At 35.4% G+C, this 13,638-nt stretch overlaps 1 protein-coding gene across 1 annotated transcript in view; it reads left to right on the forward strand.

Moving 5' to 3' along the window:
- Positions 1 to 11,729: 11,729 nt before the first annotated feature.
- The window catches only part of nicn1 (nicolin 1), a 16,796-nt gene continuing 14,887 nt past the window's right edge, over positions 11,730 to 13,638 (forward strand). Inside the window, exons 1-2 of the mRNA XM_024271231.2 lie at positions 11,730 to 11,877; positions 13,149 to 13,295. Coding sequence (XP_024126999.1) covers positions 13,149 to 13,295 — 147 coding nt within the window. The 5' untranslated portion in view covers positions 11,730 to 11,877. The remainder of the gene's footprint in view (positions 11,878 to 13,148; positions 13,296 to 13,638) is intronic.

Genomic DNA, 13,638 nt, shown 5'->3' on the forward strand with positions numbered 1-13,638 from the left:
TGCATTTCACACTGCATTGTGCCGAGTGTGAAATTTGGTGGAGGAGGAATGATGGTGTGGGCGTTTCTCAGGAGTTGGGCTTGGCCCCTTAGTTCCAGTGAAAGGAACTTTGAATGCTTCAAGATAACAAAACATTTTGGACAATTCCATGCTCCCAATCTTGTTGGAACAGTTGGGAGCAGCCACCTTCCTCTTCCATTATGACTGTGAACCAGTGCACCAAAACCTGGTGTTTCTTTTGATCTATTGTAAACTCTTTCCTAGTGGTGTTTTCTGGGACATACTTTCTGCAGAGTGGCAGTAGTTCATCAGAAATTCTCTCTCGCTAGCATGCAGCCCTTTACAACCTGATGCTAGTTAGCGGTAGCACAAAATGGTGAGCAATATTGGAGCTATTCAGTCCTTCAGTTTTGAGCCAGATGCCAAGCTTGAGGAAAATGAAGATGAACACGGATTTATTTGTCTGCAAGTGGATATATCAGAATGAGTGGAGCTTCCACTCTGTACATAGGAACTACAACCTTTTTTTAAAATGTTTTTTTCTGCCCCTTATTTACGATGATTTGAATAATTAAATACTCAGAAATACATTTTTATTTTTATTTTTTTATTTTTTTTATGTCCTCCATCATCAAAAAAATGCTACAAGAACATGTTACGAAAACACCAAAAGCAGAGTTTACATTGGAATGGGTTTTTAAGACATGAACAAACGGGTTTTCTGCTCAGAGGTAAACCTAATGTCTTCCCTTGGTCACTCACAGGTTGACAAGGATTTAAAAAAACATTTTCAAGGCCTGAAAGTATAAAAACAGATAATAAAAAAAGAGTAAAAAAAAAATTATTCAAAAAGCATTCATGATGCGACAGAACATGGAAATAGACTTTAGAAAAAAAATAGTCTGGACACGGTTGGAAATCTGCACTGTTTTAATCTCAGCCAGGGTGGTAAAACTGTGTAAACCTGATAAGATCAATCAACCCAGCGTGTTTACACCACACAGAGTCATTTTCAGACTTTTACAGAAACAGCATTTCTCAATCTCTTATTTGGGTCTCTGCTTTTAATGACTCAACTCCCCTGCCGCCATCATTTGTCTCTCCTTTTACAGAGTGGTGGGCCTGCGAGTATTCCTGACTTGTCAGCTGTGATTTACCGCGCCATTACAGGACTCGGGTATAAAACACAGGGCTGATAACAAATGCATGGAAAATAAAAATCTGCAGGTGTTTGCACCGGTGTGCTTCTCCAGGCGAAAAATCAGGTGGAGTTTCCCAAGATCATTTCTCTTCAGCCCTGACGATGCCACCAGTCCTCTTCTCTCCTTCCATCTCTCTCTTGCTGCCATCTTTCTTTTGCATCTCAATTCTTCACTTTTCCTGTTTTTTTATACTATTTTCTATCTCCTAAAGCAACATGTATTTCTCATTTTATGATTAAGGATGAATGTTGGAAAAACCTCATAGATCACAAAAATATATCTATCCAATGTGGTATATTTTTAGTGTTTGTCACATCGATTTGTCTATTTAACTAAAACATAAAAAGCCGTATGCATGGGGGACATTTTGCATATTTGTGTTTTTATTTGTGAAATGTATAAATAAAAACAAACTTTTTTTTTTTTAAAAAACTGAAACAAGTCAATAAAATCTATATGCAGGTACTCATGTAAGTTTTGGTAAGGTTAACAGAAAATGCATAGTATGAGCCTATTTGATATTTTAATTTAAACTTTATTGGTTCCCAAATCCATTGTGATGACCTTATTTTCAAATTTACTCCCACGGGTCCAATTATTGATCCGACAACAGCCTACACAAAGAACCCAGATAAACTTCTCACAAGCCAACTCAAACTGATTGATGACAAAATCCTCAGTCTGTGTCCTATTGACCTACTTACCAATTTCTGAAAAAAATGATAACACATAATCAACATGGACCCAACAAGTATGTTTTGTCTGAAACCATAAAAAAAACCTGGGTTTATTTTTACCATCTTATGAAAATCTAGAACTTGTTTGTGACTTGTTACACGTTAGCCGTGTTAGCATATGCACAATATCTGACTGATATAGCTAAAACATTTATACTGTAACTATGCTAACTACTCACCTTGTTAGTAACACTTAAAAACAAAACAAACAAAAAAAAGAAAACAGTCCAATACTGTTACACTTTAGCCACATTAGTGTATTCACAACTTAATCCTAACTACATTTGGAACATGTAAAAAAAGACTAATATTGCTAAAACCACATTACTGTGACTAGTGACAAGCAGCCTTGTTAATAACACGTGAAAACAAAAGCACAGTCTGACACTGCTACACATTAGCTGTGTTAGCATAGTCTTAATATCTGTAACTCTCAACTGTGTTGGCAACATGTAGAAAAACAGACTGACAGGCTACCACTAAAACAAATGTTAATTTGACCATGATAACTACTGACTTTATTAGAAGCACATAAAAAAAAAAAAAAACAGTTGAACACTGCTACGCATTAGCCGAGTTGGCTTATTTGCAAGACTTGTGACTCCCAAGCTACTTTGCAACCTGTAACAAAACCAGACTGATATTGCTAAAACAAACATTACTGTGACTATGCTAACAACCTTATTAGTGATATGTAAAAAAAGTAACAGTTCAACACTGCTGCACTAAAGCCACATAAGTGTATTCACAGTTACACCTAACCTTCTTTGCAACACGTAATAAAAGAACTAATACCGCAAAAATGTTACTGTGACTACTCTAACTACCAACCTTGTGAGTAACATGTAAAAAAAAATACAGTCTAATACAGGTACACGTTAGCTACATTAGCATGTTCACAACATATGTAACTCTTATTTGCAACATGTAGAAAAACAGACTACTAGGCTACCGCTAAACCAAACGTTACTGTAACTATGCCAACTACTGACCTTGTTAGTGACACATAAAAACCTGCAGTCGAACATGCAGTCGAACATGGCTGCACATTACCCACGCTTACTTATTCACAATACCTGTGACTCCCAACCTTTTTTTTAACACATAGAAAAACAGACTGGTACCATTAAAACAAATGTTACTGTGACTACGGTAACTCAAACCCTTAGTAACACGGCCAAAAAAAAAAAATAAATAAACAGTCAAACACCACTACATATTAGCTGCAAACATGTAGGAAACAATTTTGACAGAGCGCCAAGTACTTCTCAAAATCGCCACGACATGAGTAAGCACAACCAGTATTAATCCATACATAAGGCCTTCTGGATAATAAGGTTCGTTGTCTGTATTTTTTTTTAATAAGAAAAAAAAGGGTTTTTAAGCACACCCTAGACCTAGGGTGAAAAAATACGATGTTTGCTCTCCAAATTTTGTAATTGAGTTTTAACTTGAACTAAAACAGCTGTACAATAATCAAAAGTATAAGTTCTCTCTGCTGTAATAGGATCCATGGATGGTTTCCAGCATTATTTTCTTTCAATTGTTTTGGCACTTTAAAATACTAAAAGAAAAAAAACCAACTTTTTTTTCTAATTTTACCATGACAAATGTTCCTCATCACTCTCTGGCTGCTCTCAGTTGCTGAGGTTATCCTTCACTGACAAACAAAAGCATCAAAGCATCGTCGGCTGTATCTTTTTTTACATTTGAAAGACAACATAGCCTTGCTTTTATGTAAGAGAAGTGTCACAGACAGACTGACAGATGGAGTCATTCTGGAGAAATGAGCCATCATCAGCCTGTCTTCATTTGTGTGTTGAAAAACAAGTTTTGTTGTGCAGAAATCAGACTGCACTGATAATTGGCAGACAGATGGACAGAAATACACAACAATGGAGAGGGTTGGGTGTTTAGTCATGCCAATCTAGTGAATGTCACTAGTTTGGGCATCAGAGATATAAGAGAAAAGAGTGGATGACTTAGGCCGTTGGACATGTGACAGGTCTTTCCCCTCCGCCTTGCTGCAGCCCCTGCAGCAACACGCTTGCCTACGACCACCATCTGGGAGAAAAGGGGATGATTTCTGCAGAGACGCTGCCAACGTCCTTTGCTGATTGGTCTGCAGGCTTTGGAAAGACTTTTTGCCCAGCTTCAAACACAACAAACAGAATGGATGAATGCATGCCATGTCTCTGTTTGAGGCTGGTGGGAGAGAAGAGGGGAGGACAGCTGAAAAGCTGGGAGGCAGATGCAATGAGATTCCATTGGTATATTATGAGATTAATATAAAAACTATTTTTTTTTAATTAAGTCTGACGATAAAGGGCTGGTCTGTATAATCCTTTTCATATTTCTAGTACCCTATTTTCTGGACTACCCTATGAGTCACTCCTGAATATAAGTCACCCCAACAGCCAAACTATGCAACAAACTGCAACTTATCTTCAAAAAAATTGGTATTTTTTCACTTTAAAGTCCACCCTTAAAACTACAACTTTCAACGAAATGTCTATATTTGCAAGTTACAGGCTTTTGAATTTAAAACTCTTGGGATCATTCATCACCAACTGTTTTTTGGCCCATTGCATGCACTCTAAAAGCTAAATTAGGATGAACTTTGACCAATCAGAGACTCAAATTTGGTAGTGACAAATAGATGGCATGTCTTTCAAATCACAGAAGTGCCAAATGTTTGAAAATTGATCATGGAGGAGAAAGTAATAATTGCGATTTTTGCCCGGCTGGAATTCTTTCCTATATTGGAAAAATCTGTGAGCATGATTAGAGAGATTTGCATCACTTTGACAATTTGCACCAAGCCTCTTTCAACTATTGATGGTGGACATGTGCTAATATCAGGTAGTGACAGTCCAGAAGCAGTATATTGGAAATCTATTTGCACTACAGGGACATCGCCGACAGCACCAACCCAGATTGGTACAGGGTCCACTCCAATCTATAGCCGGGAGGCTGCAATGTTGGACCCCAGCCGCCCCACTGAGGGAAAGCTCAACAGCAACAACCAGAGACTAAGCTGGAAAAAAGCCCCATAAGGAAATACTGAGGCTAGAATAGGAAGAAAGTTAAGATTGGATGCATTAAATGTACTTTAAAATACAAAGTAGAGAGTAAATAAACACATAATATAAATAATGTACTTATTAGTTTTTTTGTCATTATGTACTTTTACTTATGTGCTGAGAAGGAAAAATAACTGTAATAATTTTATTTGGTACATTTTTTCTGTTTGTTCTCTATTAGTGCACAAGAAGCTATTTCTGTATTTATGACAAACGAAGAAATAAAAAAAAAAAACAATAAAATATCCACATCAATGCTTTAGATTTCCTTAATTTGAATACATTTTCAACTAGTTTCATAACAATGTCTTAATCCACACATTTTTATGGTTTTGTTTCACATCTCTACACAAAAGATATCGAGTTCTGGTCATAAGTTTAAATTCCCTGACAGAATTGGGAAAATGGTTTTCATTCTACTAATCAGGCAAAGCCCATCATTTTCCATAATGTCTTCATTAACTGACTTTAACAACCTGCTGCAGACTCATTCTCATTCTAGGATCAATGAAGCCTTTCTGCCTGTTTTCTTTATGACTGGATTACAGAATAATCATAAAACAAGTCATGCAAAAAGTGAAAACATTTATGTTGCAGTTTTTTTTTTTAATTTACCCCTAATTTCATCTTAGTTTATTTCTAGGTGCAAACTTTTCTTGCTACATATCAAAATCAGCAGAACCCTCATTTTTAAAAATCAAACTTGGAAAAATGAATTAAAAATATTGATTCCTCCCGTGATTTTTTTTCTGATTCTTTTATTATTATTTTATTACTATTATTATTATGATTATGCAGTTTTTAGCCAAAATCAAAATAAAATGTATAAAAAAAAACATTTTCTGCAGCGCAGCAGAAATGTGTCATTTTTTTTCCTAAATAAAAGTCAATCTTTGACCCTATATTTTTTGTTGTAATGTCTGTAGATATTTCAGTGACGGCTAAAAAGTGTCAAAGGTGTCGAAATGATTAATATGAGGAAAATGACCTGTTGGACGTGTACGGACCAATTTCATATCAAGCCAGTTTATCTACTTTGCAGCTATATTATTTCCCTTGGAAGGACATACATTTGCTGAATCCCAACCTTTTCTTAAATAAGCAGAACAACAGAAAAAGTTAGGGAAAACGGCTAAGTGGGGCTGCTGCAAATGTCAATGTTGAAGGTCCATGTCAATCAAAACACTAAACTCTTCTCTGTTTGCAAGTTCAAGGTTAAATGTAAATTTCCAGTACAGCACCGTTATCATAGATGTCAAAGAAATCAAACTTTAAATGTGTCAGCCTCAGTCTGACTTGGTGAACTAATCTGCCTCAAGTTTCCTGAGTTTTAAACCTGACTCAATCTAGTAATTAAAGGTTCGGCCTTTGAACACAACGTGCTATATTTTATGTTTCAAAAATTTTCACTTCAAGAATGTGTTCAACTTTTATTTCTTTGTGTCTGAGCTAAAATCTAAAATCAATTTCAAGACAGCAAAATCTCTACTGACAAAGTGTTTTTACTTTCTTATTGAAGATAAAAGGGTGGTTCCTGTGCAATCCATCCGTCTGTCCATCCATTAAAAATAGGCTTCCAACCAAAATATTATTTATATTTCCTTGTAGAAGTAGTCAACATATGATCCTAAACTTATGTCAAATTAACTACCATCATACAAAGAGAGTTTTAGAGGCATCAGTATGCTTTTACTCTTCTGCAGTAAGCTGCAAAGCTTGTTTAAGTTGTTCAGGTTGATGGATTTTACACAGAAAGTGACCTTTACAGGAAATGTTGACTATGTTAGCCATGATTTCTTGAAAATTCCCTGAGCCTGAACACATTTCAACAATGATGCACTCTCATATAACAGCTGACTGGAGAGAAGAGAAGACTGCAAATAAATGAGCCAAAGCATTTGAAATGGGACTTTGTTGTTAGCTGGTTCAGCGTCTACCCAAATCCACAGTTGGGTCATACCAAAGACTCTTTTTTTTTTTTTGATTGGAACCAAAGGTCTCTATTCTTGACACTCAGAGGTAATGGGTCTGGCTTGAGGGGTTAAACCACCAAATGGTTTTTGAACATGGCTGTGAGTGCAGCTCCCTGAGGGGATGGCTCAAATAAGAACAACAAACATGATACATTTACCTTTAATGAACCTTGAGAAATAATTAGTCAAACCTGAAAGGTAAATTAGTTTTTTTTCTTCGCGTGTCAGGAGCGGAGCAACAGGGAGCATGGAGGGCAGCTGCCCCCACAGCAAAAAGCTTCACACCTCACTCACCCTCCATCTTTTTAGTCAATATAAGTATCATTATTGACAAAAATTAAGAAATCATCAATACAAGCTTCTTCAAGCACAGGAAAAATAGCTAAATCAATATTTTTAAATGCCATATTTAAATTACAGCTGCAGGAGAAAATATGTGAACACTTTGGAATTACTTGGTCTTATGCATAAACAGAACACACAATTGTGTTCAATAACAACATAAGCTGGCAATGTTTTTTCTCCATCGTTGTTATTTAGATTGAGATTGGGAAAAAAAAACATTTTCTTGTGTCCACTTCATACAGAAATGGAGGTATTGTATTTGCTTTTCCCCTGAATTGTGTGTTGCCTGGAATTACCAATAATCCTCACTGTTTCCATACTATGGCAATAGTAAATTCCATTTTTTGGAAAACTCTTGTTTTAAAAAATCTGGACAGATCTTACTCAACGCCTCAAACTGTAAGTAATAATCCAGTTGGTTTATTTGCTGTTTGCCGCCCAACATTTTGAACTATGAGGAGTAACGGTTCTTAAATCGACTGCTCTCATCCAAGCCACTGCTTCCTGTTTAGTTTGCGAGTCTTTTGTGTCTATTTTGCTCTGAGGAGAATCAACTTGTTATTCTCTGAGGTTGAGCTAAAGTTGATGCAACATCACAGTGGTGACCAAACTGCAACCACTTCCTGTATAACTTTGCAGCAGCATTTTTAATAATGACAATTCAGATGCAAAATCTATATTTTATACCATTTTGTCATAGCTCAATATCAATTTTCCCTGGTAATTAAACAAAAATTAGTTGTTAAACAAAAATTTAGCAGTTATTTTATTCTTTTAACAGAGGTTAAAGTCACAGTGACAAAACTATTCAGATGTAGGTTATTGCAGAAAAAAAAACAAAAGTAGAGCTCAAAGCTACTGAGAATTTTTTTTATTCATTTTTATAAAATGTATTATTAAAGCCTTTTCTGTTTCCTTTCAAGAGATAAACACAGTTTTTGTGATTTTAAATGAATTAAAGAGCAGAACTCACCAAGTGTTTGTCTGTGATCCACCAATAAGGAATGTAAGCTAACTTTCTACTACTCTAGATTTACCGCACTGATGATATGTTGTTCCAATAGTGGCAACAAATCAGTAAATGTGCTTTTGATTTATGGTTATTTACTATAAATGTCACTAAATTGCCTGAGCAGACATGATAGGCGGCTGTGCGCCTCACTGCAAAAAATCCATTGGTGCTGTAGATGAAGCACTTCTGCTTTTGTCACCAACTCATTTTAAGATAACTCTAAGTTTACCAGAGGAGGCTGCAGCAGATGATAAAACCCCTTTCTGAGTGAGTGCGGTGTTCCAGAGGTTAAAAGCCAATCAAGGATAGATTCAGATGTTCTTTTTCAAAAATTCAGCGAGTGAATCATTTTAAAGCAGCTTTTAACTCGGAGCATGATTTGTTTTGATGGCTTTCCGTCTGCTTTTATCTCTTGATGCGTGTCAGTTTGCTTCACTCGACTTTGGCGGCTCATTTCCATGTCTGCGAGCGAGCTCACAGACGGTGCTCCCCGGTGCATGAGGGGCAGGCGTTTTGCTCACAATTGATATGAGGCGTTCAGTGAGGTTTGTTTCACTTTTGCTGGGATATCTTTACAAGACCACAGAGAAATAACAGCCGATTTCTGCCTCTGAGTGATAAAGCGGAGCGAGCTGTCTGACCTCCTGATACCGCCGCCGCTCTCTGGAATCTCATTTTAACGGAAGATTGTGCCTGTCGGGGAGGGGCATATATCTTGCTTTTATGGAGATGCTGAAGGTGCAGTGAGAAGATGTAAATGAGGCGATGAGGAGACAGAGGTCTTTTAATGGCATTTTATCTACTTGCAAGTGCAGTCTGAAGAGCAAGGCTGCCATCTGCTGCTAGGTTTGGGAAAAACAACAACTGAAGAAGGTCTACATTCCTCCGAGACTACTTGCAGAACCAACTGATAGGCGGGCCTGGGGTGCTATTTGGATTTCTTTGAAGTGGCCCTGGATCAACTCTTGGGGCAACGATTGGGACACTTTCATCTGGAGCTGGTTGGGTAGATTGGATTTTGGACATCTGAGGGAAAAACTGCCCAGGCTGGAACTGTGCTCCCCAAACAGTTATTTATGACTGTTAATCCTGCAGCAGCCTTCATTGTCTATTATGAAGTTTTCTCTCTTTATGTCCAGTGTTTTTGTTTTTCTGGACAACATTCTTTTTGCCCTTTCACCCTTTTCTTAGTCCTCTCCCTACATCGGCCTCACTCCTTTTTTCTTCTCCCTCCTCCTGTTCAGAACTGATTAGTAACAGAAGAAAAAACAAAAATAATAAAATATTTATTGGAAAAAAAATGATTCTGTTTAAGCCCTGCGACAGACTGGCGACAGACCCGTCTTTGTTCAACAGTAGATGGGATAGGCTCCAGCAGCCTCTTGATCCTAACAAGGCATTCAGTGAGTTTGGGAAATGGATGGATGGTTCAGTTTAAAATATGAAAGCCCTTCATGTTACCTAAGAAACACATAGCAGAAGTCAAAATGTTTAAATAAAATATAGATATATTTGGTTGCTCTCAGCTTCGGTTAGCTGCTGGAAAGGACAAATAAAAAGATACATAAAGTCATAATTTAATGTATATTTTAAAATAAAATGCACAATTTGAAAAATGTGTAAAGATATAATTAGTGTAATTCAGTTAAACTTGTGAGTTAATGATCTATTCCTGCACAACTTTATGATTATCACACCATTTATCTGTCCACTGATTTTCAACATACATTCCTGTTCAGTGTGGCTGCTGGAGCCTATACTCACCCACTCTTGGGAAAAGTTGGGGTACACAGTTTGGACAGTTGGCAGGTCCATTGCGGAATTACACTTATGGACGGACAAGACTGCAACAATAAGGTTTTTTATTACTGCACTCCTGAGTAGTTTTTAGAGGATGTTAAAATCTGTTTACATTTTTTGGTGTTTACATTTTTTTGGTTCATTCCTTAATAGCGCTCTAAGGTGTACTCTGTAATTGTTTGTGGTTAAAACCAACAGATGCTCTTTTCTTCTTTAAACTTCTTCTCGATTTCTGTATAGAAGGATACATCTTAAATAATGAGTCCTAAGAAAGTTTTGAATATGCAAATTGAATATTCAAGGTTTTTTCAAACAGAGGTGATGTAATGTTTAGTACTCAAATTTTTTTGCTTTTAAAAAATTATGTTCTAAACTAAACTGAAACTGTCTGTGTTTTACACAATGGTATTGTTGGAGAAATCAAAAGTCAGAAAAGCAGATGAGACAAAGGCTTAAATTATTTTCTTATCAAGACGTTATGGTAATAAATTAATATGTAAAAAAAAATTAATTCCAGCTTAAACATGTCAGTTGGCAAAAAAAAAAATTGTAAAGAAATACCAAATGTGTCTGATAATGAACCAAAGTAAACAACACATGGATAAATAAACAAAGATATCAACTGCACAAGCCAAATTAATCAAATTGCATACAGAAGCACACATTTACATCAAATTTGTGACACATTATGAAGCCTGTCTTTAAACGTCAAACGAAAGTTCATGTAATAAACTATTGTCAATGAACAATGGCTTCAGGAATCCACCATGTCTGATACTAATCCCGCTAGAAAAACCGGTCCTCATTCATGCTTTTTATTTATATATATTTTTTATATTTTTGAATTGAACCCCCCCCCCCCAACACACATGCACATTAGAGGACAAGGACAAGCATTACATAGAAAAGAACAAAAAGAATGAGAAGAAAGTTGAGATTATGAAAACAATTTGTAAAATTATGAGGAAAAAATCATACAATTATTTGAAAAAAAATTAACTTAAAATTATGAAGAAAAAATACAAAAACTTTTCAGAAAAAATGGAAAATCAATTATGAGAAAAACATAAAAAATGTTTGAGAACAAAGTTCTATAAAATCATAACAACAAAAATCCACTTTTCTCCTGATATAAATTGTAAATATATTATTAAAAAAATCTACAAGGGAAATGCCATGCTTTTTTCTTGTAATAAAGTTATAATTTCATGAGAATGTGGTTACAAAATAGTAAATGCAGATTCAGTGTGGTTTCAATTTATTGTCCCTAATGTGTCTTCTACAAAAATTGAACTGGATATTTTTCCTTGTTGAGACATTGTAAGAGGATAAACAACCTTTTGTTTTTTAAATAGTATATTAATAACAATATAATAATAATAATATGATAGTAATACTATTTGAAGCAGACATTTATGACTTTAATCTCATACACTTGTTTTTCTCTTCATATTTGCACAGCTTCATTCTTATAAAAACTCTCATTTTACTTTTTCTTTGCTTTTATTATTATTATTATGATTATTATTTTTAATTCTTGCGGAACAGCTGATGTCTGTGAGGGGATGTAGCTGTCTCTTTAAGACGCCGTGTCGTCATGGTAACATTCAGGAAATGCTGCAGAGCATGTTTCCACGCTCAGGTTTTGGACATTAAACTTTTCATTTAAGGGTTTTTTCTGTGATTGTGCTGTTAATATTGGTGCTTTATATTCGACACAAGAAGGTGAGCGTTGAACCAGCACTGTCTCTTTGGTTGCTCGAATTTATTATTAGCAAAATAGCTAATGTTTTGGCTAGCTTTAAAGCTATCGTCGGTTCCTCTTGGCTACAAAACTCTTTTATTAGCAGTAGGAGAAATTGATTAAAAATCCAGTTGCTGGTAAGAAAGCCAGAATATGGATATTTAACTAATAAAACATATTCATATTCGATGTTAAATTAATGTCTTGCTTCCGCTTTAGCCCCTACCGTCGCTGTCCATGGTGCTAGCAGATATTTACGGCTACCACAGCTGGAACTTACTTCATATATGAAACTCGTTTTACAGACAACAGCTAAAATCATGCGGGTTTGTGTTCATGAAATAAATATTTAGCCTGCAGTGAGTTTTACTAAGGTTTATTAACGCCTGGACTTTGTTTTTGCTGCCCATGGCTAAAAATGACCACCAGAACATACTTATTTAAAAATATTGCATACAAAGTAACCTCTGCATCTGTTTTTTTTTTTCTTTTTTTCTGTAATTGTTGGGAGATAGCATTATCTTCAGGAAAATAGCAAAAACAACAATCCCAATTTATTTTATTACATAAAATATGTTCATTTGCTAACTCAATCACCTTGACTGTACAGTATGTTTATCAAGTTGAATTCTTGTTTTCTTTATTTCTTCATTTATTTTGTTTAATCAAGTTTTGATATGATATTTTACATTAATATTTTTTAGTATTTTACAAAATTTGAGTTGCATTCTAACTATAATACTTAGCAGTACAACATAAAACTTCACATTAGGATTATTTAATCATTTAATTTCTTGGTGGGTCTCTGTCCAAGGTTCTGAAATATCACATTTTTTTACGTTTTATTTTTAATGTTATGATTCTAAACTGTATTCAGTATTGAGTGAAGACAATAATGCCTTTTATATGATGCAACAAAATTTTATATTTTTACTTTTGTTCTGGTACAGATAGCCAGTTTCCTAATTACCTAAATGGATAGCACAAGTTGGATTTTTAAGATAATACATTTTTTATCTAATTTATCTGTCTGTTCTATATGTTTGAATAATTAAGTTGGTTTTAAACAGAGTACTCACCGTGAATTGAACTCCTGTTGCCAACTGAAAATTAACTCAAAATAAATGTTTGGTTCTTAAAGTCCAGTTAATAGTAGTGGTGAAGATGAACATCTTTGGAACTTAGCATCACATTAAAAGCAGGACTGGAAGTTAGGAACCGTGGTAACTAGCAGGTTCTGTGTTTGTTCCAGATGAGCTGCAGTGAGGATCACACAGAGTCTGTGGACTGCACCGTCAAACCTCCCGTCTTTCTGCAGATTGGAGACACTAAAGGAGACTCGGCACGCTCTGGTGTCTGCGTGGTCGATGTCACCCTTCCATATGGAAAACCCATCAATGTAAGCCAGCATGCACATATCTCAGTGAATAGAATAAAATAGAATAATATTCATTGTGGCATGTTACATGCACAACAAAAAAGTTCCAGAAGTGCCTTACGGTGTCCTTCAGAAAAAGTTGAACACAATTTTATAGTACAATTTAAAGTAGGTTTAAAAGCAACACAGAAAGAAAATTAGAAGTAGAAAAATGCTACTCCCATGTTAGTCCACTTGTTGCACAAATTTGCTTATTACCTTTCTCTTCCACTTTTTTTCTTTTGAAATATCACTAATGCTCTAGCAAATTTCAGCTGAATGTGTAAAAAAAAAAAAAGGAAAGGTTGCATGCTTTTACTGCATG

The sequence above is a fragment of the Oryzias melastigma genome, linkage group LG5 (genome assembly GCF_002922805.2).
Source record: "Oryzias melastigma strain HK-1 linkage group LG5, ASM292280v2, whole genome shotgun sequence".
NCBI classification, from domain to species: domain Eukaryota; kingdom Metazoa; phylum Chordata; class Actinopteri; order Beloniformes; family Adrianichthyidae; genus Oryzias; species Oryzias melastigma.